At 36.7% G+C, this 26,602-nt stretch overlaps 4 protein-coding genes across 7 annotated transcripts in view; 2 read left to right on the top strand and 2 right to left on the bottom strand.

Moving 5' to 3' along the window:
* Positions 1-7,731: 7,731 nt before the first annotated feature.
* On the top strand, positions 7,732-12,309 carry LOC133530249 (stress-associated endoplasmic reticulum protein 2). Of its 2 annotated transcripts, none has more exons than XM_061868128.1 (3): positions 7,732-7,886; positions 8,630-8,743; positions 11,253-12,309. In XM_061868128.1, the coding sequence occupies exons 2-3, from the start codon at positions 8,657-8,659 to the stop codon at positions 11,358-11,360; spliced, it is 195 nt and encodes a 64-aa protein (XP_061724112.1). In that variant the 5' UTR covers positions 7,732-7,886; positions 8,630-8,656; the 3' UTR covers positions 11,361-12,309. The 2 variants fall into 2 exon arrangements, with proteins under 2 accessions (XP_061724112.1, XP_061724113.1); XM_061868129.1 differs by lacking the exon at positions 7,732-7,886 and adding an exon at positions 8,130-8,280.
* Positions 12,310-13,820: 1,511 nt separating this feature from the next.
* LOC133530241 (uncharacterized) overlaps positions 13,821-26,602 on the bottom strand; it is a 186,111-nt gene continuing 173,329 nt past the window's right edge. For both annotated transcript variants that reach the window (XM_061868117.1, XM_061868118.1), the window contains exons 5-6: positions 18,314-18,536; positions 13,821-18,020 (exon numbers count right to left, since the gene is read on the bottom strand). In XM_061868117.1, coding sequence (XP_061724101.1) covers positions 15,823-18,020; positions 18,314-18,536 — 2,421 coding nt within the window. In that variant the 3' untranslated portion in view covers positions 13,821-15,822. The remainder of the gene's footprint in view (positions 18,021-18,313; positions 18,537-26,602) is intronic.
* LOC133530384 (uncharacterized) lies at positions 23,976-25,086 on the bottom strand. Its single transcript, XM_061868296.1, has one exon. It carries the CDS (start codon positions 24,875-24,877, stop codon positions 24,182-24,184), a length of 696 nt encoding a protein of 231 aa, XP_061724280.1. The 5' UTR covers positions 24,878-25,086; the 3' UTR covers positions 23,976-24,181.
* Positions 25,126-26,602, top strand: part of LOC133530248 (uncharacterized) — a 123,483-nt gene continuing 122,006 nt past the window's right edge. The window contains exons 1-2 of one of the 2 annotated variants that reach the window (XM_061868127.1): positions 25,126-25,379; positions 25,841-25,952. In XM_061868127.1, coding sequence (XP_061724111.1) covers positions 25,947-25,952 — 6 coding nt within the window. In that variant the 5' untranslated portion in view covers positions 25,126-25,379; positions 25,841-25,946. Of the gene's footprint in view, positions 25,953-26,602 lie in introns of both variants that reach the window. The other variant, XM_061868126.1, reaches the window with a different exon arrangement.

The following is a 26,602-nucleotide window of genomic DNA, read 5'->3' as shown; positions in this document are numbered from 1 at the left end:
ACGAAGCGGGAGGACCCAGGTTCGATTCCCGGTCAGGACATTTATTTGTGTGTTTATCACGATTACCTATTTGTTCCCGAGTTATGAATGTTACTATATATCTAAATATGTATTTATCTATACATATCAGTATGTATATCTCATCATCCACCATCATCGCCTTACCCATTGTACAGTCACGTCTGAAAATATCGATACGAAAAAAGTGTCAAAAGTATGTATACACTACCTTAATATATGGGCAATAATGTCGTGTATACATATTTTTGGCACTTTTTTTGTATCGATATTTTCAGACGTGATCGTACAAACTTTGCTTAGTTTGGGGCTAGTTCGATCTGTGTAAGATTTTCCCCAAATTTTTATATTATATTATACATTTTATTCATGGCAAATAGGTAGTACCTATACCTAAAACACTACCCCCTTATTTATAAACGTCTACTAAAGTTACGATGTCGCTAATAATCGTGTGTCCCTTTCCGACGTATAGGTATGATGGAAAGGGACAAACGATTATTAGCGGGCTAGCGGCATCGTAACTTTAGTAGACGTTTATGAATAAGGGGGTTTATTTGTGAGTACTTTAAACTATAACAATGTGTGTGGATTCTGTAGATTTCTGAATTATGATACCGATTTACGCCTTGAAAAGGAAAAGTACCTAATTCGTATCATATTTCATAAGCGCGCACAAGTTTTTTGGAGAAATCGCGAAACGTCTGGTTGACGTAACTGGTGACCGAAGAGCTGGCGGCTTCCTCGCACAACGTATCAGTATTGCGATACAACGAGGGAATGCCGCCAGAATCCTTGGTACAATGCCTCAAGGGCCTATTTTAGATATAAGCTAGTTAGTTAGTAGTAATCATCTGTATATATCCATTATGTATATTGTTATTGTAAATAATCATGTGTAAATTACAATGTAGATGTTTACATTTTTACTAGAAGACCAAACATTTAACGAAAAAGCGATGCAAATGTGTGAAAGAAGGTACTATGAAAAGAATAAAACAGTGCGTATTCTTTCAGTTTGTATGATATTAAATGCCCCGCGTTTTTTACCTCTAGGTATCTTGATCTTGGCTAACTGGAAATCATAAAAAAATTGTCGAAGAACTTTTACTTTCTGTCCAATTTCAATATTATGTTAGGATTAAGCAAATAGTGTGGTTTTTGCGAGTGGCGCGGCAAAGTCAACATGGAGGCACTCACGCGCTGTTTAGAAAAGAAAGAGGTTCGCGAAATTCATGTGGTATTTTTTTTTATCGTGCTCTACTCTATACGTTTAAGTGACATATCGGGATATAGCGACCGAAGATAAGGTTCAAAAAACAGAAACAAGTTCATTTTTTGACCGAGCGAAAGCGAAGATCTTATTTCATCTTGGGCAAAAATTCTTTTGTCCCGATGTTTTCGTCTATAGGTTTTTTAACCGATTCTCGTGAAATTTGACGAACAAACTGGATAATTATGTCGTGTTTTTGGTCGGTCCTGATTTTTATTTTTTTAATGGCGGAGCCATGGGTGCTTGGCGAGGTCTACACTCTCTGCAGTTCAACGAGCCACGAAGTGGTTGTAATCTTTGTGAGAAGTAGACATTTTCTTAGGCCCATTTTGACTTCTAGCAAGACTCCTGTGTATGTGTATACTCGTACTCCTGTGTACACTGTGTTTTTTTTTTTTCGTTAATTTCAAGGGTGCATTCCTGAGCTTAAACTAAGTAACTTTCTCAAAGACACCAGTATTCTAATTAAGTTAATTTTGGATATAATCAATAATGCATTTTTATATATAAGGCCCTTACGATACACTTGCCTTAGGGCCTGTTCACATATTGATTAGGGTTTAGTACGAGTCAACTAGGAACTCAGTTTCGCCATGTCCGTCTGTCTGTCTGTCCGAGGCTTTGCTCCGTGGTCGTTAGTGCTAGAAAGCTGAAATTAGGCATGGATATATAAATCAATAAAGCCAACAAAGTCGTACTATAAAATCTAAAAATTTAATTTTTTTTAGCGTACCTACCTCCGTAAAGTGGGGGTGAAATGTTTTTTTGCTTCAACCCTACAGTGTGGGATATCGTTGGAAAGTTCTTTCAAAACTAATAGGGGTCTTCAACAAACATTTTTTGATAAAGTGAATATAATCGGAGATAATCGCTCCGAAATAAAAATAAAATGTGTCCCCCCACCCCTCTAAATTTTGAACCATAGGTCAAAAAAATATGAAAAAACTCATGAAAGTAAGTAGAGCTTAAGAAACACATTAAATGAAAACTACATCGGACATGATCAGTTTGGCTGTTTTTGAGTTATCGCAAAAAGTTTCCCCTTCATAGTAAAAAGACGTACCTACATCCACAATTCATCCCTCGGTTAACAATCTACTATACTTTAAGCTCCAGTTTATCTTATTGTGTCGGAAGAGCAACTACGGAACCCTACTCTGAGCATGGCCCGACATGTTCTTGGCCGGTTTATTTTTTGAAGTGATTTTTTTGCGGCGCTGTGCACTTTTGGTGATGGGGAAAAAATGTTAAGCTCGCGACAGGTCACGTGACCGACAGATTTGAATTAATATTGTATTTTACCACATAAATGATAGTACTTTTATACTGATAATTAAAACAATTTGAGCAAAATTATTCCCTAACCATTACAAAATATCAAAAATGCGCAACGTTAATATTCAAATTTTCACTTCTGCCGGCACTCCCGGAGTGCAGCCCGTTGTTTTTTTTTTCAAGTATTGTAGGTATTGTAGCGCCACCTATTTCAAGGTTTTTTGATGCCACTTATTGGTACACGGAGATTCCATTCCTTACCTCCACCTCCCATACCATTTTTAATACGACTTTTTTAAGAGGCTGTCAACACCCAATGTCCTTGAAATTGATGTTACTTAAACAGTTTTTTAAGAAAGACTATTTGTTTTAGTCAAGTAAGAAAAATATATGTTCATATTAATTATATTTCAAAGACCGTGGTTGTACTCGATACACGATTGAACGAAATCGGCTTGATAGAAAATAATTGCAAAGATTGGTCTTAAAATCACAATTAAACGGTTTTATATCTTTATTGTTTTGACTTATGGGTCTGCAATTAAAATCACAATTTCAAAACATTTATATCTAAACCGTGGTTGAGTAAAATATTACACTAATAATCGACTTTTTTTTATTTAAATATTTTTCTTATTATTCCCTTGCCCAGGCCCAGTAACATGCGACAGTGCTATCTCATTTACTCCGATACAAATAGACAGTGTGCGCGCTTTAGGTATTGACAGCCTCTTAACAAAGATAATCTCATATATCTCGATTATCTGTGAGACAATCTCGGGGATGCGTTTAAGGAGCGCCTCGTACTTCTAAATAGACTGACAATAACGCACTTAGTAGCTGGACATAAATACAACAATTTTTAATTTAAAATGAAACATTTTTTTAATACCACGACGTTGGCAAACAAGCATACGGCCCGCCTGATGGTAAGCAGTCACCGCAGCCTATGGACGCCTGCAACTCCAGAGGTGTTACATGCGCGTTGGTGTTATATGGGCTGTAAGCTATTAAAGCACGAATTATTTAAAATTAAATCTACTCTGCATTTAGGTACTTATAACGCTTCAGCGAATGTGTCGGTTTGTTCATTACGATCTCTTCATTAGCTAAAGTTGGATCAAGCTGTAGCAATGTGTGGCTATGTCATTATTCATGTCAAATTTCTACTAAAATATGACGTTTATAATGACACTTCCTTACTTTGGGTCATGTTAACTTAGACTGGCTCTAGCAGTTTCTCTTTTACAAAACCATTTGGTGTCTATTTGCATGCCATTTGCCATATTTTTTTATTATTAAGAGGTGTTTTTCCCTAAGCAGCTGTACAACTTTACCTCTACCGTTACCTATTTTATTTTGGGATTACTCAGTCTCATCAATTAAGTCAGTATAAACGTATTTCAATTAATTTAATTATTCTGAACAATAATTTCTAATTGCTTGTAACATAATACGCAAAACCGTGAACCCAAAATTAGTATCTGTACCTAGTGAAATTAATTAACGCAATCCATTTACGAAATGATTACCGATGACGATACCAGAACTGACGATGACGGGTTCTATTCAACCGAATTCAACGTTCTCCCTTCGATATTTAAATTTAAATGGATTCTGCGGTAGGCGGGGCTTACGCGAGGCGTTATCTCCCTCCACCAATCAGAGCTGAAGGATTACCCTCTAAGGATAACAAATAGCTGCGATTGGTGAATATATTGACATGTCCTTGCCATCCTTACTTCCTTAAAATGATAGCAGCCTCGTTCATAAAGTCCTATGTTAGATTCATTTTAATGGCCATAAGCTGTTTTATTTTAGACTAGTAAAGCTATGTTCATCTCTGTCAGTTATTGACGATGTCATTGTTGTGTTGAAGGAGAAAGGAGATGAACAATCAACGGATATTGATTTATAGAATTACAGATTAGATTTATCAGGATTGTTTTGTGGGTGGTTTTGTTGAGATGTCTGTTGATAACATTTATATAGGTATTATGTACATTTTACAGGCTATTACCATAATAATTCGTGGCATGATAATTAACAACGTATTCAGCCTTTTTCTCAGAAAAAAAAAATATACTTAGCTATTGATATGTTTCTTTACTTTAGTTATATTCTTTTTTGTATTTTATGCGTTTTAATAAGTTAGTTTATATATATTATATTAAAAAAATTCAGCTACTAAAATAAATGTCAAAAGCCTAACTAAAATAAATAACTGATTAAATAAATAACTTTTCACTGCCCATGGTGAGGTAGTTTACCCTGTTTATTTATTTTTAAGTATGTCGTAAAAATACATGAATAAGGTAAACATTTCTGCATCAGCATCAGTGATCAAAAAAGAATTTCTGATTATATACTGTAAAGGGTCTATCTGCGGTGGGGAATGTAGGTAAACGCTCGAGGTAGATTTCTGATAATCTACTCGTATAATTATATTTACAGTACATATGGGGCTACTTTATAGCACTAGTGCGAGAAGTAGCATATTACGTTACTGTGTCGAACATTTAAAGGGCCATATGTACTGTAAAACGTTGTACGATACATGTGCGAATAGGTAATTCGCAACTCGTGTCGATTTAAAACACTCCCTTCGGTCGTGTTTTAATTTATCGCCACTCGTTTCGAATTTCCTATTTTTCGCACTTGTATCGTAATGTACTATTTTTCTTCAAATAGTATTATCATTATCACAAAATAAATATCGACTACCATAAATGACTGCCGCTTTCGGAATCAATCGCCTGCATATCTTTATTCCTTGCGCAGGGCGATAGTTCTGAATTCAAATAATCGTTGCCAGTTATCTACCACGAGACTGTGAAGGTTGCCAACCTTCACAATACCTACTATTATGTGATTTAGTTAATAAACAATAAGGATTTTATAGATATATTTGTCTAAAAAGAGGACTGAATAGCGTTTAAAATTTAAAAAGTACATCCGATGATTCGAATGGACCGTTGCGCCTTTAGTTTCGGAGAAAGGCGTGATTTTAAAATGGCTTAAAAAAAATCAGGCACATGATCCCGTTTTTGATACAACGACGTGTGAACATCCTGGTCGGCCGGCCAAACCACATAACTAAGGTGTAGAATTTGTGAAATTAGAACTTGTAGAGTTAGAAGCTTGGCTCTACAAGAGATCTGATAACAGTGATAACTTTTTGACATTGCGAGCCTTATGGTTTCGTCTTGTCAACATTTTACATTAAAATGTTTTTGATGGGATTTCACTTTTTTTTGGAAGTTGCTTATGACAATCTTCCATCTCCTAATTTAAAGGGTTGGGGGCTGATTTACTACTCAAAATCCTGAAATACGTATCTGGGGGCATCTTTTATACAATCTGCTTTTTTACTGATTCCCCATCCAAACTTCAATCCCTTTTTCCCCCTAACGCGGAAAAGCAGGTTCCCCTTTTCATCCTTACGGGGTGATTTTGGGGTTGAAAACTATTCTGTAATTCCCCATAACAAAAACGATCTACATACCAAATTTCAACTAAAACGGTTTAGCAGTTATTATGGGGAACCAGACAAAATTCCACCCTCCTTTTCATCTCCGAAGAGGCAAAAAATTTCAAGCTTTTTAATTTTTTTGTTTTTTGAATACTAATACTGTCTTACATTTCAAATTTTAGCTTCCTAGGACTTCAGGAAGTACCCTAAGGGTTTTGATGATCATCAGTGAGTGACTCAGTGACGAAATTGGGGTTTTATATGTATATATATGAATAAAATTGAAAGTATGAGAGCAATCCTGTTAATTTTTTTTATGCATAATAAGTCCACTGTTGACATTATATCCCGAGCATTTTGTCTGGTATAATCCAAACAAAACGAGCTATTGACATTGGATTAATAAAAGAGGATATTTACAGTACAGACCTTCTGAGTGGTTCACTGTCGAATCTATTTAATACATGGCAGGAGCAATGGGATACCTCGAGATTAGTGACAGGTAGACATTATGGCTGTATACAACCTCGTATATCTCGAAAACCGTGGTTCTATCGATTCCGTACGTCCCCGAAATGGGTAATATCCACCATCTGTCGTTTACGTTTGGGCAAAGTATGTACTCCGTTATTTCTGGCTATGATAGGTGTTCGTGCGAACTCATTGTGTGATTGTAGACTTGATGAGGGCAACTTGGACCACATCTTCTTTGCATGCTCAAAGTGTAGCTACTCACTGTACGATGTATTGCCCGACAATGTTCCACGACCTATATGCTTCAGCTCGCTACTTTGTTACATGAATCCTATTCTAACTTCTATCCTAATTAAATATTTACAAGCAAATAACATTAAACTATAAATAAAGTATTATCTTTTCATACCTAATTATATATCTTTAATTTTATACATACTCTACATTATACATTTATATGGTTTTCTTCTCTCCCACTTCCTTCATGTTGGCACTATTAACGTTCTGTCATCCGCTTCCCGCTTATTTGCTAACAATTGTATACGTCATGTGTTCGTTTGTGATGTCCATAACAATTATTTGTTTTTTAGGTTCTCCCTACCACATCCTTCCACAAGCTCAAAATATTACCGAACATTCTCCTCTCGTCTGAAAGTCAACACCGACATTGGCGAATTCACCCTGTGCAAATTGGGAGGGAGTAAAAGCCAGAAGAAGAAAAAAAAAAATCCAAACACAAGTCATTAGGGTGAAAAAACGATGAAGCGTTGCGAGAAAAGGTAGGTTTGCGCTACGCTTTGCTCGTCTTGGCGGGGGCACTACAGTGCCCCCAGATTAATGATTGATTATCTTAAGTAATTATCAGATTTTATAGATTGTGATGAAAGTCGGCTCTCATTTTTAGTCCTCAATTCTTTCTGAAATTTGTAATAAGCGCCATCTAACATGTATTATGAAAAAAAGCAAAACGTTTGTTTTCAGCGCCATCTTAACATACATCGCTGAGAACAGGAAATTTTTACTGTTTGTGGCTACTACTCTGCTACTAACTAGGCAAAAGTTTGTCTATTCACCGCTAGATGTCGCTAGCTGCAGCTGAAAGCATATAATGTGAAAGTTACTTGATTTCATTAAACTTCATGGAATTAATTATATTGTTGTGGAATTAATTAATTAATGCAAAGTTAAGACACAAAATTAGTACAAAATATATTTAATGTGGTAACATTAAACTGACGCGTGTCTATTCGTGCTTCTTCGTTTTGTGACGTACGACGTCGACGTGTTGACATTTTCATACCATTTCACTTTTTACTTACGTGTCAAACAAGCGAGCCTTGTGCGCTTCGGCACATTTAATTTTAGGATTTAATTGTGAGTATTCTACCTTACTACCCTTAATTTTAGTTTCTACAACAGGGTTTTAGTGGGAGGTGTAATTTTCCACCGACGTAAGTTGAGTGCGTAAAAGTGTCGAGAGTTTTCCATGTTTTGCACCGTGCCGACCTAAAATCTCCGATATTTTACCGATAGTAACGGTTGATTAGGTGTGAATTACTGATTAACACCGTGAAAGTGCGCCTTATGCTCATTTCTGTGTTTAATTCAACGTAGAATATCCGTGGCAATAATACCTTGTCAAGTTTCTTAAACATCTGGATAAACACGGTTTTGATGACGTCTTTGGTATTATTCTCAGTAATTTGTTTTTCCTGAGCTGTTTAAAGTCATTAACGGTGTGTAATAACGCGTTGTAACTCTTGATTAGGTAATTATATCTGTTATCTGCGTCCTTTATTAATTGGAAACCTTAACTGATTATCCAAATACAATATCTTGCTCTTGTTCAGCTCAAGAGTTGTCTATCTAAAACTTTCTAATGGATTTCTATTGAGTTTATTGAGTGTAGATTTCTAAATTAAAGGGTTTGTGACATTATTTTCCATTATGTTCTAACTACTTAATTTAATAATGAGTGTTAATACTCATTACCTAATGACCATACTATTTATCTCAATATAAGGTGTTTCAACTAATAAAATAATTCATTTGAGATCTGTAAGTCTTACTGCAATTTTATTTCCTTGCATTTTATTGGAATTTTATATTTATTACAGGACAAATATAACTGATAATCAATAGAAATGGCCCCAAAACAGAGGATGCGTATTGCCAATGAGATTGCCAGCAAAAACATCACCCAGCGAGGCAATGTACCCAAAACAACCAAGGTAAGACACTATTCTATTAGTTTTTTAAATTATTTCTTTCTATAGCCCTTCTGATGGCGTGCATCATTTTAGAGTTTAAGACATTATTAATCATAAATCAGTTATTGCGATCCATGGTACATTAGTTACATTTAAATTATAGGAACACATAGCACCCTATAAAGGGTATTGCAAATATTCCTAAATCTAGCTAGAAATAAAGTTTATTACAGTAATACACCTATTTTACCTATTAAGGTATATAATATCTTACTGTGTTTCTGCATAAATACATTTCTACTATGAGAGTTTGCCAATTTTGCCATGCAAAGAGTTAACAAATCCAGTGCTGAAATTCAGTAGTGAGTTGTCAAACATGGCCAAGACTAGTTTGAGTAGTTTGCAACATCTATAAATTGTTTAGAGTCATAGGGACACTACTATGTTCTTTTATTAACACATTTGCTACCAACATTTTTGTAGTGCTACACTCGTAGCCAATCCCAGCGTTTTCCCGCTTAGTAGAGGTAAGCGACTACAAACAGAGAACCTGCCGAGCGGATTCCTGGTACTCAATGTGATAAAAGTAATTTAATTAAATTATCAGTGTCACAAGTAAAGTTTGAAAATCATAAAAAGTGCTGAGACAAATCTAATTACAAGAATAAATTCGCATTTTTAAAATGTATGATTAACCATTTTGTTTTCAATATAAAAAGAAATAAAACTAGTCCCCCCTGCGGCATGGTACCGTAGATGCTGACAGCATTTCCTCGCTGTATTGCAATATAATTCTTTGAGTGAGGAAGCTGACAGCTCTGTGATCGCCGGTGACGTTTGCTATGCTTTTGGATAATTCCTTAGTTATATTCAATGCCAAGATCAGCATCATCTACAGCACCATGTCCCAGGGAGATAGTTTTTAATAATTAATTTTGAGATTAGCTTCATTTATTTTTAGATCTAGGTTTTATTACTATTTTAGTTAATTGTTTGTTCCCATGTTCAATAAAGTTACTTAACATTTGAGTAATAAAAAAATGAAATCAACAAAAAATTCATTCAGAATTCATGATTTGCAACTGTACCAATATCAGTTGAATATTTTTTTATTTACATATGAACAAGTTATGCGTGATATTCTTTATTGTTATCAGTATCGACCATCTGTGACATTGGATATTTCCACTGCTAATTACAAATCTTGATTACTAAGTTATAAGGCTTATTTTTATATACTTTTTTTTGCTATTAACTGCGCATTTCTATATTATCGTTTAATTTTATTATCAACACACTAAGGTTCGGTTTGCAAATCGATTGGTTACTTCACTTACATAAAACTGATAAGAGGAAAGTATTTTCATGGCCATGTTAAAAGTCTATGGAGCGATAAAAACATACAAGTTATATGAAAAGTAGATGCCAGTTTTCATAGATGGTATAATTTAATTTAATGATACACAAAATACAACTGGACAAGTGCGATTCGGACTCACCCTCCGAGGGTTCCATACTTTTTCGTATTTGTTGTAATGATGCCGCCTGCAACAGAAATTCATCATCTGTGAAAATTTCAACTGTCTAACTATCACGGTTTATGAGATACAGCCTGATGACAGACGGATAGACTGACAGACGGACAGCGAAGTCTTAGTAATAGTGCCAGGTACAGGACCCTAAACCTAAAAAACATAATAAAAAACACTTAAATCAAAAACTTAATAACATACTACATACTATTCATAAGTGCTTGTTGCTAGGCCTACATTAATAAAGTATATTTGAACTGAACTGAACTTGTAAAATTTTCCCTAATAAAGAAACAATATCTTGGCTATAATTTGTTCAGTCTTGCTCGAAAATTTGGTTTAGTGTTTGCTAGATAGATTTTAAATATGTTTTACGACCAAGTAGTATTTTACTAGCTAGCTTATGTGATAAATTGATATCAGCACCTTTGACCCAATTATCACTTGAAACATGCATCGCATACTTAATTTATGACTTTAATAGTCAATTGAATATGGCCCTTTTTTGTATTTTTATTTAACATTTTAAACCCATATTTCGTTAGTTGTTTCAATCTAACTCCAGTGGTTGAATTAAAAAACTTAAACTTAGTGTGTGTGTGATTTAGTGTGCGAATCTTGGAAGCTAAATTTGATTCACTTCCCGATTTCCGATTGAGAAGATGATGGAGACTGGAGGTGGCCATGGGAACTCTGATAAAATAATGCAAAACAATTGTTGGGGGGTAGGATTGCCTCAATGAGTTTTAGTTGCCTGGAAGATAAAAGCTTGTAGCAAAAATGAAATTTTTGCCAAAAACTTATTTTATATGAATCTTCTTTTCTGTACCTTTGTCCATTTCATATGCTTAGTTTTTTTTCATTTCAAGTATTTACACCAAAAAACTTATAAGTGATTTAAGAATAATGAACATTTGCATGTGAAGTTAAAGAAGTTAGTCCTATCAAAATACCTGGTCTTGACGTGTTTTTAATCAGAATTAATGTATCTGTTACAGGAAAAGGAAGACCAGTATCCAGTAGCTCCCTGGCTCCTAGCTCTCTTCATCTTCGTAGTATGCGGCTCGGCTGTCTTCCAAATAATCCAGTCCATACGATTGGCCTAAACCCGTAGGCTCCCCAACGTGGCTTGAGTTGTTTCTACTCGCCGTCAGATGTCGTTGTGTGCTATGGGATGGTGGCTGTCACTTTAGTTACATTTCCATACGTGTATTAAGTGACGGCGCTGTTATCGCAAATAGTTATTATATAGGTGTTTGTTAATATTTTTACAAGAATTTATTTAAACACGCCTTTAAAACGACATCTGGCGGTCTTATCGTTAATATTATTATAATACCAGTTTTGCCAAAAGTTTTTTTTTGGATGCTTCGGCAGATTTTTTTATTTGGCCTGATTAGAATGTTAGACCAGCCGGGTTGTGAGTTGACTTGGTGACTTAATCATTCCAATTTTTAAACACTTGCCAATTTAATTGTTCATTCATTTGTCACCTCCATTTTTACTGAGATTAGAATGTTAAGTAAGTGACTATTTCGTAAGTTTTAAAAAACCTAGAGATATGTGGTCACTTAATTCGGGAATCGCTCAAGCCACTATCCCATAGTAAATGTGATATATAGTAGCGTTTCTGTACACTGTTACACGCTTTGTAACTAACGATACAAGTCCTAGGAGATTTGTATTTTTATCTACAAGTTTTGTAAAAGTATATATAAACGTTATACTGTGCATCTCTCTGTAGCTTACAAAGTTGCATCTTTATCTAGTGGTAAGCGCAGAAATGCATAATATAATCTCAATCTTCAAATGTACGAACTATATTCTTGTATATTGTAAAATAAAATTACGAAATCAAGCATTTAGTGTATAATATTCGAGATTCCATTCCGTTATATTGAATAATTTGACGCACAAAGATGCGGTTGCATTGTGTTACATTTTTAAATCGACGTATGAAATTATTTTACCGCCACTAGGATTACAGGAATTAGTGGGTCTATTTTTAATTAATTGTAATTTATTTGAAATGAAATACAGTATATTTGTCTCTTACAGTGTTGTTTCTTTAAGGCCTTGTCACGCGTACAGTCGCCATTAATATGGGAGCACTCTAACACCTTGAAAATAGAGGCGTGTTCAGATATTTGTGAGCGCCTTGGCCGTTCCGTTATATCTGATGGCGACTTTACCGAGTACTGAGCACTGCCGAGGGCACTCTCTGTTTCTCTGTATCAACAAGAGCTGAGGTCATGCAGACACACAAAAACAATACACATACATACATACATACATGCAGCAATACGTGTAATTTTTCGTCCTTCAGACAAAACTGTTCACGGCGCACTTATGGGATCACTTCGATCTTCCAAATCGGTAAAATGTGTTGACGTAGATGGTAAAATACTTGGCACTAGATGTCTCAGGTGTCGCGAATGACGAAAATTGCTCAATAATTTACAACTAATATTACAAGCAGAAGGAGCTTATAGTTCCGGTTATAATATTACTTAGCCGAGACTTGTCGTTAGTCGCAACATCTATTGTTAAGTAGCAGTACTGATAATTCCGCTACTCCATGCTAGATGTCGCTTACAAAAATAATAAGCGTTTTGGCAACAAAACTTATGTAGGTATGGAGTGACCCCTCTATGCTTTGGGTCAAGTAGCCGACATTACGGTATCATATTGGAAGTTGTGGATAAGGGCACTTTCTAAACCCCGACCAGAAATGTATCATCATTGTCAAGAGGGCGCTTTTATTCTCATGTATAGGGTGACAGTTCAGTTTAGTATGAAAAATTTAGTTCCAATGAAATTCTGCAATATGGCGCGTGATCATATATTACCGGTCAGGCTTGAATTGTATGCTTATATACTCGTAGAACCGACACTTCATCGGGAAGAGAGTCGGCATTCGCACTATTATCCCTCTGCCGAAGCACATGCCCAACTGGGCTTGCGCGGTGCGTGTATGTGACCCGTCCGTACACAAAAAGAGATCGAGGTGTGCCAGATTAGTCTTTGACGTGTATAATTTTCTATGTCTATGTATTTGTGTCGTTATCTTGGAGGATTTAACAACTGGAGATGCCTTTAAGAGCTTACCCCTCTGTCGAAAAGCTCGGCCAATGGTCATATGTATTGTACGGACTGACGTTTATCTGACATGGATATTTGTACGTTACGTAGAAATAGCCATACATTTGACGCGCCCCTCCCCCGCAAAAATCGGCAGACTGTTTGTACAGAAAATTACAGTCAAGGCGTCTCCAGTTTTTAAATCCTCCAAGGTCGTCATCACAGATTGGATTTTGTATGTAGTGAGTGAGAAGTACGACTATGTGCACGTTCCCCCCACAAAAACGGCAGAACGATTTTTACGGTAAGATATCGCTTGGGATATGCTTGGGCTCGTCCCTTTCGACGTATCGGAAGCCGGTGTTGCTCGAAGCACCGACAGTAAGTTATTATTTTCTTGTGTTGTACATAAGTGACAGTAGGAGATTTATGGCATTTTAAAAAATATTAGTTTTGTAGTTCAATCTTGGATAAAAACATAAAAGTAATATATTTTCCTCGTTTATTTATATTCCACGATTAGGTACTTCTAACATTCGAGAGCTTAAAAGCGAATTTTCATTTTATTTTACAATAGGTACGAAGGTATAACTATATGGTACAAATTAATTTACATTGTCATGTGATATGTGGTCTTATAATTAATTTTGGGTCCTAAATTAATTTTTCGAGCACCTAATATATATAGCACCAATTTATTCATTGCTAGAATGAATATAATAATTTCATTCTTATTTTAAGTCATGGATAGATGTCGCTACTGACTACGTGTAAATTCGTGGGTGATCTGCAAAATATGGCCTTATCGTAGGTAATTAACAAACACTGGATTTTCAAAATACACAACCTTTAGACAAATATAATCATTATTGAACTATCAGTTAATTAAAATATTGTGCGTGGAACAAATTTGTGACTGGTAAAATACTTATTTAAAAATAATCCAAGTATTTTTATGAATCTTGAAAACTAAATGTTGATACATTTTATTGAGAAACTAATCTTAATACCCTGGAGGATTTAATAACTGAAGAGTTTAGCCCTCTGTCGAGAACCTCGGCCAATGGTCATATGTACATTGTATGGACTGACGTTTAACTGACATTTGCCATACATTTGAGGTATGGAAAGGAACAAAATCTCCATATACTAAAACATAGCTACTCTAGCGCTACTCTGGAGAGATTTGGAAATATTATTTATAGCTGACAGCTGGACACTTTTGCAACAATTCTGCCTAAGGAGTTTTTGTTCCTGGCCTTTACCTTCCATAATTTGAGTTCCCCCTCGCCCGCAAAAATCGGCAGACTGTCTTGTACAGAAAATCACAGACATGGCGTCTCCAGTTGCTAAATCCTCCAAGCTTGTAGGTACGGTATTACAAACAGCGTGGTATAGTCTATGATTTATGTACTTTTCAAAAATTGCACAATTTTGGATCATAGTTCTTCATGTGGGCTACTGTTAGGTTTCTAGAGGTACTGTTTAACGGATTATGTAGTGTAACAAAAATTAATCGTGCATATTTTTTAATATATTTATACTTAGTTTAATAGCCATCATAGTTTTGCTTTTAGCTTCTAGGTAGTCACTAAGGAAGAGCGGTGTTCCTTAATACAGATATTTCTATACTTAAAAAGGTGCACCAACCTGTATTTTGTTAAATATGCTTGTTACTGAATATATCATTTTTTATACAAAATATTCAATAAATAAATTGAGTACATGTATCTATACAATTCAATTAATTAAATCTGGGTGTGTCACGGCAAAAACGAAAGAAATCACCTTTAATATTGTGGTATCATCCCTTACCACATTAAACATAATATTATAAATAAATAAATATTATAGGACATTTTACACAAATTGACTAAGTCCCACAGTAAGCTCAATAAGGCTTGTGTTGAGGGTACTTAGACAACGATATATATGATATATACATATTTATAAATACTTAAATACATAGAAAACATCCATGACTCAGGTACAAATATCCATGCTCATCACACGAATAAATGCCCTTACCAGGATTTGAACCCGGGACCATCAGCTTCGTAGGCAGGGTCACTACCCACTAGGCCAAATCGGTCGTCAAATATTACTATTATATTTGTAATATCATATGTATGCAGTATATTTTGTAATGGCAACATCAACTTATTTACCTACTACCGTGGTAGCTATAAAGGTTATGTGCTCGTGGTATGAAAACGATCCTCGCAAAACGTAAATCAGCCATCGATGATCAGAGACAAGTATAAAATTATTAAGACTGTTAATCTCCATTCTAAGCACACGCTTAGTATTCCTATAGGTACAGAAGTGGTAGGTAGGTAGTAGGTACGCAAATGGTCATGGAGAATAACAGACTTTATTCTCTGATGTATGATGCCCGAATACGACGCTACGCGTTCCCTAAACAAAAATCACAAATCACAGCTGCTCACTACCGAAATATCAACCATAACATTAAACACTTAAAAACTACTTTAAAGTATCATAAATGGCCTCGTTGGGATATGTACCATTCAAATGGATGCTGTTGCTAAAACTTAAAGAATTATTCTTACTTAATCGAATCTCCGTCCTCTCAAAACTTTGATCCACTTCTTGAGGATAATCCTCCATGTTACTCGTTATTTCTAATCTAATTGCGTGTATTTTCGAATCTGATTGGTCAACAATCTTCTTGTCTCGCTCCCACGAATCTATGGCTATTGATACGTCATTTTTACTGCCCATCTCATCAAAATCACTTGAGGCTATACTCGAAGTGTCCAAATTGAAGTCTGTGGTTTTCTCTATGACTACCACCTCAATGTGTCTGAATGGGTTTTCTTGGTTCTCAATCATCTGTCTAGCTCTCTCGTCATTTCGAATGATGACTTCTTTTTTGACGTTGCATATCACTGGATCGTTGGCTAAAACGTCTACGTTATTGTCATAGGATTCGTCTTCGCTAGCTTTGTTAGGTGCACATATTTCTGCATAAATATTGTCAGAACTGGCATCGGAATCAATTATTTCCTCTTCCACATGTACTGCGTCTGCAACTTGGCCGTAAGGTAAGTCTTCTATGACGGGTAACTTCCTCTTCTGTATTGAAGATATGGATCTCCTTAATTTAACTTGAGATTGCGGTTCCTCTTCCGAGATATCAATTGGCACGAGGTCGTCGTCAATTTCAAGTTTAGGAGTCGGAGCTCGAGGTTTATCGATCTTTTTTCTAAAATTTAGCTTGTCCCCGTCACTTAGTCGTTCAGTTTTCGTCGGCATGCTGTTGCTGTTATTACCATCTTTTTTGTCTGTGGCTTTTTTAGGATGCAGGAGATTCGATGTAGATTTGCTAAGGACCTTTTTTGTTTTGACATGGAATTCCGAGCACAATTTCTCTGTTATAAACGAGTGTTGCTTAGAATTAATTTCGAATTCACTGTCGTTGTATAGAGAGCCCGCTCCAAACATGTTTATGTCTTCACAGCTTTGTATTTGGTTATACGATTCAGACTTAACGATTGCCTTTTCCGGTATCAAATCTGGTTGTATTCTCTGTCTCCTCTCTAAATTCGTCGATGATTTTGACGCAGAAGATTTCTTTAGCATATTTTCATCCAAAGATTTCAATTTCCTACCGGAGCTTGTGTCGCTTTCCATGGAACCGCAGTAGTTGATCTGATCGACACTGAGATTCTTGCGGCCATGTTTTATGTTGATTCCGCTACCTTCAGTGTACGGACTGTCCGGAATCCCCGTCTGAACTGACACTGACTTTGTTAAAATTGGTTTCTTGGGGTTCGAACTGCACTGACTCGTGCCCATATCCGACGATGAAGTCGTCAGGCTCTTATAGGAATGGCTTTTCTCAGCAGTTCCCTCACCCTTCGCCCTCGAGGCTCCGAATCTGTCTTCAATGAGCTTTGCCATATCCTGGTACCTCTCTATAGAGCTGTGTTTTTCCCCGAGAGGATCGAACGGATCTTTAATGTCTCTGTATCTCTCACGGTTTTCTATTGACGTTATCTTTTCGTCCGTTAATTTCTCCGTGCTTTTCAAAAGTTTCAAGTTTTTGAACCACTTGTTCTTCTTCTGCGCGGAGTCCTCCCGAAACACCTGCATCTTGTCATTGGAGAAGTGTTCCTCTGTTTTCTCGTCATTCTTTTCATCTTTGCCTTCGTCGTCGCTATACACATCATAGTTCATGTGCTCGAGTTCGTTTTTACTTAAAAATATGATGGAGCCCTCCGTCTCGTCCGGCATGTCTTTTAGGACCTTCTCGCTCTTCCCGAAAAGCCTGGACGTGTCGATCTTGAGTCCCTGGAGAGTAAACTTGCGTTCTTTCTCAAACTTGATCGGCTCGTGGTCCTCTCTGAGGAGGTCCTCGGCGGTCTTCTTGCCGACGACCGTTGAGTTGGCGTATGAGATCTGCCTGATCCAGTTGTCAACGTTGAGTTGACAGAAGGTTAGAGCTTTCTGAAGTCGCGCGGAGAGGAACATGCGCTTTTCGCTGTCGAATCCGAGCTGCGTGCGACGCAGGCGCGCGCCGCAGTTGAGCGGAAGCAGCTGCAGCGTCTCCTTGGCGAGCCCCGGCGCCGGCTTGGTGGGGCTGGCCGGCGCGCCGAACTCCGGCAACGTGCACATCACCAGCACCGGCTCCGTTATCGCCGCCCGTAGCAAGAGGTCATCTGGAAATTCAGACAAACTTTGTCACAATTGGTATGTGAATACCACGATACTACCTGCCACGTTAATTATAAATGTAGATAGTAGAACATAGTAACTGTCCAAATAGAGTAACCTACCTACTACTCTCTATATAGGTACCTAGTATCATCATTCATCACCACCATATGCATACTTAACCAAAGATATATATATTGCTTTTGTCCTGAAGTAGTAAGTAGTTTGCTGTGACCAGTAGTGAACGAATAGATATAGGTATAAACAAGTGGTGAGTGGCAAAGTTCTACAAACTCACCTCCAACATCATGCGCCATCTCGATGGGCACGGTCCCGGCCAAGAGTCGGACCCTGGCCGGCAGCCGCCACAGGCTCAGCAGGTGCGGCAGGCGGTGCGCGCGCACACCCGCGTCCGGCGGCGGTGGCGACGTCGGCTCGGCCGCGTCCCACTCCGCCGGAGACAGCTCCTCGGGACACACTTCGTACAGCTCGCCCTTCGTGTTGATCGGGACGAACAGCTCCTGGAACAGGATGAGTGTCTGGTTATAATTACATAGGTACTTATCGCTGCTTGCATATGCCACAAATACCACAATAATAACATAATGTACCATAACCTGATTGGTGATAAGTATTTAGGTAGTTCATTCTGTTTCGGCTTTTTAAAGTTATCTTATTATCCACTGAATTTGGCAATCATTGAGTGTAATGAGACTTTAAGAGATATTAGGGTTCAAAATAATGGTTAGCTGCATAAGCAACGCCAGAGGCCCTATTCAGAAAAACGAAATTTCTTTATCTGGCTCTCCCGTAGGTCCTCAGAATCCAAAGTAAGTGTACCCAATGAAGTGATTGAAATACCTACGAAGAAGGCGCTCCTAAATACAAAATGAACGATAAGATTAAGATGAAGTTAAGATTTTGTGTGAACAAGAATGTCTAAGGGTAAATCTTCTAGCGCTTAACTAAATGGGACTAATCAACTTGTTTAGAAATCTTAAGTTTTCCTAAAATGAGGTAAAAGGTCTTCCCGCAAAACGGGTAGGAAGGAAAGGGAAACACGTGACTCACTCATAAACATAAATCATATTTTTATAGACATCTTCCTAGTATACCTGTCACAATATCAAAGGCGTGTGTATTTCTCGTACCGGTAGAAGCCTTTACTGCGCACTCCCGCCGTCGGTCGCTCGTAAATGGATTCCAGAAAGATTTAGCGACTGACGCATGCGTGGTCACAACGGTCATTGTTACAAGAATTCTTAACATATCGTAGGCCTACTGTGTACTACAAAATTAAGCTCTGTTGTTTATGACCTACAGTTCAGTTACAATACGCAAATTTGAAGGAATTAGATTTAAAAAAACCAGTAGGAAAGGAATCCCTGCAGGGACCCGTCTGTCTAATCGCGAATCTTTTTTTCTACGAAGTACACGAAACTATAATCCCAAAGGGTAAACTAGGCCTTGTTGGGATTAGTGAGGTTTCCTCACGATGTTTTCCTTCACCGAAAAGCGACTGATAAATATCAAATGATATTTCGTACATAAGTTCCGAAAAGCTCATAGGTACGAGCCGGGGTTTGAACCCGCGACCTCCAGATTGCAAGTCGCACGCTCTTACCGCTAGGCCACCAGCGCACGCCCAAGGGGATAAAACAAAAGACATCAACGCGCTTCGTCTTAATGAATAAGAAGCTCGTTGATGTCTTTTGTTCTATCGTTTTATCTACTGAGACACTTACCTAATTTTGTTTGATCTTTTAGGTTTCATCGTAGAAAAAGTATTATTTTGATTGGCTATTGTATTGAAAAGCTTGATTATATATTGATATAATCAAGCCCTTCAATGTCGTTCCCTACTACTACCACGATACGCGACTGAAAAGCTCTCCATTTTATTTCATATATTGATCTGAACGATAATTTCAGACTTTCAGATAGGTACTCTGAAAAGTGATCATCAATAATCACTCATCACCACTACATCAAGTAATGAGTGTTGCTAGTCCGTATGTTAGCGGAATCAGAACCTTACCAAACATCAAAGGTCTTAAGGCTTGATGGCAGTTTACTGGGTAACTATCAGAAATTAACTCGTTATATCCAATTTGATTTATTTAATATTTAGAATTACAGTTTAAAACTAATAAACTGTGAAATGACAATTCCATACTATAAGTATGTACAACTATGATTGAATTAAAACACTTTTAAAACACTATTCCCTTTTATCCATCATCTCACAAAATCTCAAGCATTCCTTACACACATCCGCTCATCTACCCACAAGCAGGTCACATTCGGGTGCTGAAACTAGGAGCGCATTCAGCAGGGTCAGGGCAAGAGGGATGGACGAGTTTCTATGCGCCACCGTGCGTGCCGTTGGCACTGCTAACAGAGGCCGCACTCGCGGTCTAAGGGTTATCTTTTCAGGAACAATTTTCATAAAATAAAAATTATTTGGTGGTAAAACCGCTGGACCTACGTCAGGTGCAATAAACTATTGCAAGTTTCCGCAATCCACCAAGGGCGTCGTTAAAGTTTAGTTCCAGGTGGATATAATATTAAGATTTAATGCATATAAAATTGTAATTTATGACGCATCTGCGATACTTAAAGTCGCTACTCGGTAAGAGATGGCGCTACTGATATAATTTATGTACCTATAGTGGAGTTCAATGTATGTTTACATGTATTACAGATTTTGTTAGCATTTGACGTACCTATAACGTAAAAGTTATATGATGGTGGTTTTCATTGAAATTTTAATAATTAACGAATGTTTTAAATAAGTAGTAATTGATATAAATAAAAGGTACTATATACACTTGATAAAAGCATGGTGGTCAGAATGAGGTAAATTGATTTGTTTACATTATTTGTCTTTTCTATTGAACTCCACTTTATATTATTCGAATTTCCTACTTCTAGTACGAATATCCTTCAGATATATCGGAGCAGTCAAGGTGCTCACAAATATCTGAACACGCCTCTATTGTCAAGGCGCTAGAGTGCTGTTCAAATATTTTTGAGCAACTCGGCCGCTCTGATATATCTGATGGTGACTGTACAATATACACCCTCGGCCGATTACACCCGACAGATTCTAAAGAAGTATTCTTGACTGCATTTAGAGACTAAAATGTTATACAAAGTTTCCTGAAATCAATCTAGTTTTAGAGATAATGAAATTTTTTATGAAAATTTGTTTCTGTTATAACTTAATGAAAACAGCCTTTTTTTGCTATCATACTGCCGCTATGTGACTTGGATCAGACATACATACTGACAGATATTAAAGGAAACTCGTAATTTTTCTCCGCAAGTAAAAAACTTTGCTTATTCGTTGTAATTTTTTTTTCACCAAGATGTTTTAATAAATAATGTGACATGTGCAGATAACGCAAAAAAATTAACATATGAACTTACTTTTTTGCCCAAGCTGAATCTGAGCTAACGCTCAGTCAATTAGTGATATGAGTATGCATAGTTAGTAGGTATATTTTAGATAATAATCACGACATTATTTAAAAATAAAAAATCAATCAAATAAACTTATTTGTATAAAAAAACCGATTGAAACGTTTAAAAAACCTTACCTCACAACGGTATTGGAACCACCGTTTTGAAAGACGGTTGAAAATCGGTTAAATGAGTTAAATCGGTTTGTATTTGTTATATTATTCGTTTAATAAATATTATAGGACATTATTACATAAATTGACTAGTCTAGTCTAGTGACTAGTTAGTCCCACAGTAAGCTCAATAAAGCTTGTGTTGTGGGACTTGTGGGTACCTAGACAACCATAAAATAAATACTTAAATACATAGAAAACACCCATGACTCAGAAACAAATATCCGTGTTCATCACACAAATATATGCTCTTACCAGGATTTGAACCCGGGACCATCAGCTTCATAGGCAGGGTCACTACCCACTACGCCAGACCGGTCGTCAAAATCAGTTTATATCTAAAGCTCTTAGCTATCTTAGCTCTAAAGCTGCGGTATAACTCATGATACGATATAGACTGCTTAAATTATAAAAAAAGTAATCATAAAGATACTCGTATCCAACGTTTCCTCAATGAGTCCCCAATGCGAATCTGCAAACCCGAATAATGTTGCCTAGAGGAATTCATTGTCGATCTAATTAATAAAAAAAAAAAAAAAAAATAATAATTTTATAAAATTAACTTTTATGTTAAATTAAAACCGTACTACAAATTATCGATTCCATCCAGACTAGTTTGCGCTGCCGGGAATTCTACGTATACATTACAGTACGAGTAGCATCATAGGTTCGAGGCAAGAAAAAACGCAGCACCTGTTCAACCGGTCCCTCTGACCAAATTCAGTCAAAGCTCTACTAAAACACGATTCCTTTGCTGTGGCGTAATGATCCCGTCCCGACTGGTGGATTACCACTTTGGAGATTAGAGACGGTGCAGATAAGAAGTATAGTTGGTCAAACCAATTTGTCAGTAAATAAGCACAAAAAAAACTATACTCATCCTTTTTTTTGGGTGCTAGTACTGGTGTAAAACAAAGATAGTATGATTCTCTCTGTCTATGTTTGACATGAGGTCGTCCTTTGACAAACTATAGTTTATAGACTTGATAATATGTATTGGTCAATGGTTGATTTTGAATAAAGGACAAAATAGTTCAGTCTGAGAAAATTAGGGATATCACGCGGTCCATAAATATTTTTTAAGAAAAAAAAACCGACTTCAATGAGGGAGACCGGTGAAAGAACGATTATTGTTGATTGTAGATTTCATACGATGAAATTAAAAAGACAGCGTCCTACGCCTAATTAAGTAGAAAAGGAGGTAACATGTTTTTTTTTGCCACTGCACCCACCTTGACATATTTCAGATTTGCCCTATGGTTGACTGGTAAGATACCTGCAATAGGGTATTCGACTGTATTTAAGATAAATAATTTCACACCATGCATGAAATAAAGCACCAGACAATTATTAAAAAAACGAAATAGGATAGAAATATAAAAATGTGCCTTGAAAACCTAACTGCTTGGCCAAAGAGAACAAATTGCCAAACGTGAACTATGCATCATTGAAGAGTTCCGTTCTGTTCATCATCAGTAGTTTCACTTCATCAAATGTCACTTTTTTAAATGTAAATGCTTGATTTGTTAAAGAAAATACAAAAATCACTATATGTATGCCTTTCATATTTGAAGAGTTCCCTTGATTCCTCATGGATCCCATCGTCAGAACTCGAACCTGACAAAAATTTGTTTTGATAATTTAATTTACTTAACAAATACAGCGAAGAGGAGAAATCACCTAACGTGTACTATGCGTCGTTGAAGAGTTCCATTCATCAATTGTCACTTTTTAAATGTAAATGTTTGATTTGTTACAGAAAATACAAAAATCACTATATGTAAGTATGCCTTTCACATTTGAAGAGTTCCCTCGATTCCTCATGGATCCCATCATCAGAACAGAGTTTTGATAAAAACGGGACCAATCTGTATAATATATATAAATCCAAACAAAAAAAAAACAAAATCGGTTCAGAAATGACGGAGTTATGGAGTAACAAACATAAAAAAAAACATACAACCGAATTGATAACCTCTTGAAATCTTGAAGTCGGTTAAACAAGAGAAAACGTTTTTCCACTTCTAAATATGTACTTTCCATTCTCCATGATTTTTAGTTTGTTATTGACACAATGAAAAACTAGGTTAATAGGTTTTCATCACATCAAAATCAAACTGATTTATTAAGATTTAATTAATGGAAACCGTTTTCTCCCGTAATGGAATTTCATAGAAAAATTACCGTTATTTCGTTAGATTCGAAAAGCTATTCTACCCTCTTAAATAGCTTCCAATATACGAAATATCATACAAACTAATAAGTACATAATTCTTAATAATTACCTACTTTTATTAAATTCTGATATATGAAAAAATTGCATTAAAATTAAATTCAGTATTTATTAACATTATAGCCAATATCACAGATAAGTGGTTAGTTTAACAACATCAGGAATTAAAATCTGTCAAGCAATTTGCGCTGCAGAACATGCCAAAGAAACCAAACTCCTGGCAGAAAATCTTATAAAGTACCTAATAAAAAGGATACACCGGGCGTCATCTTTATCAATCCGGTAAAACTCTACGTCACGGTACAGAAGATGGTTTCTCCACGGCTTCAGTCTGGGCCCCCGCACTTTCCTTCATCGCGCTGCGCCTCACTGGCATCAATCCTGGTCGCGCGCTATTCTTGGACACATCGCTCGTAAACCTCCTCGGATATTCTTTCTTTTCCTCATCTTCTTGTTTAATCAAATACCTCCACTTAGATCCATACATAGCCGCTTCATCGGCCAGTTTTCTAGTATGTTTCACACACGCCAATGGAGACAACCAAGCTATGATTGCATTCTTACCATATTGCTCCAAATCTCGATTGCCAGTGTTAGAGACAATGGTTCCATCAGGTTTTATGACAACAAAATATGGAATATATGATACTTCATACAAATAAGTCAGGATGAGTACCAGGGGATCATCGTGCAGAAGCGTGAACCAGTTCGCTTGCTGCTCGAAGCTTTGCCTCATTAGTAATTTATTCTCGTCTAATGGCACATGTATAACTTCTAGAGGCACATTCGCGTGTTTGACACTTTCGTAGATATTATAAAATTTCTGGACTATTCCCTCCCTATCTACATTATTAGAAATGAAAAGGATGACGACTATATCTGCGTTTGTTTTAATCCAATCCGGCGGAATCAAAGCGTAATTTTTGTTGTAAATCTTTGCGTCTTTTATCCAGTTGTAAGGAGGAAGCTTTGTTGGATTCGAAGCATCCATTACGTTTGTAATAAGTTCCTGGTAGCTGCAAATAATTATGTTTATATTTTGGCAGATTTGATTGGCAGATAGCTGTCGTTTATGACATGATACAGCTTATTACGGCTATTATATAAAATAGGTTGTATAATCTACACTAATTGGGCTTGATATTTCAGGGTCAATTACACATTTTGCCGGTTAAGTGGTGGAAGAAGTTGATTTTTATTTATATCTCTAAGTTTTAGCAATCATACTAAACATATAAAAATGTATTTTTGTCACAAAAAGTTTAAATAGCCATCTAACTTTAAAACACTATGACACAAAAAGTCATTAACTGTCAGTCACGGTTCAATCCATTTTGACCTAACGGAAACATCAAAACTAATCAAAAATCCGGACCTGTCGCTTAACCGTTACTTAATACTGTGCAAATAACCGTGTCTTAAATATACAATTGCAATGCACTGATCTCAACAATTTTCCACATTAGGAAGTTTTTATTCTCAGAAATTTATAGGTGAGTACAGACTGACAAAAAAAATTTAAAACACAAATAGATTCCAGCCTAATTTTTAACTGTTACCGTTCTTATGTTAACAGCCATAAGGTCCACGATTATCGAAGATGATTTGACAGGTGAAATTGTTATTTGGTTTCGTAACGGCGCAATGAAATGATGTGATTGCTCCGCGAACGTCGATCCTTTTACAGTTCAAAGTTGACCGAAAACAATAGCGTTATACCAATTTAAACTACTGTTTAAAATTACTATACAAACGCTATCTTAAAAACCAATACTGAGAGCTTAAAGTTCAGCGAAGAGTGGATAACAAAAGTAAATATAAGTTTGTGTAACTCAAATCACATCGTTATATTTACAGTCAGAAAATTTCGCGGGCAACCGTATTACGTCCGTGCTAAGTTCACAATTGAATAGAGAATGCTTTTAAGAAATGTTTATTTTATTTTGTTGAATAGTTCGTGCAATGCATGTGAAATATTGAGAGTCAGAAGTGTGCCAGTCGACGAACTGTGGTCACAGCGCGGTCATAAGGAACCACCATTGAATGCCAACGCTGTCATTATGGCTGTAAGTTACTATTCTTAATTCCTCGTATTAAAGTCTATTTTCTTGAAGCGGAGCAATGGGACATTAGATCTGCAATTCATGGGGCAGCAGTCAGTCCCTTATTATGAAAGTTATGAGGATATTCGACGCGCCTGTTTAACCTTCTTACCTGTCACTTAACGCTTTAGCTTCCAGTCTGGAAACCACAACATTTATAATCATAAATTAGACTGTTTAAGAGTCCGCAGCAAGACCGGTTCTCCAAACAAACGTAGTTACAAAATTACGTGAAATTCGGCAAAGCTTGCTGCAGACCTTTAATAATTCTACTAGAAAATAGCCTAACATTTTTTTTTACTTTACAAAGCGTTACCGCTTATTCACGACATATTTTATGAAAATTTCAAATTTAGAACATTATGCGTCACGTAAGTACCTAATGACTCCTCTACATGATGGGCCATCATCCTGGTCCACTAAGATGGGCCAGCGTGTACAGAGGGTAGTGGTATCGGAAGGCTTATGGCGCGGCGGGACGTCAATGGGATGGCCACTGTGTCGGTTTTTCGTCCGCACATCAAGGGTAGGCCAGCGATGGTGCGTACGCATCTACACGAGGCCCATTCCATAGTGCGTGCTCTCGACCATTCCATGGCCATCTCGCTGGTCCA

Source organism: Cydia pomonella, chromosome 22 (assembly GCF_033807575.1).
Source record: "Cydia pomonella isolate Wapato2018A chromosome 22, ilCydPomo1, whole genome shotgun sequence".
Taxonomy (NCBI): domain Eukaryota; kingdom Metazoa; phylum Arthropoda; class Insecta; order Lepidoptera; family Tortricidae; genus Cydia; species Cydia pomonella.
Note: the sequence above shows the minus strand (reverse complement) of the source record. Positions and strands in the feature narration are given on the sequence as shown.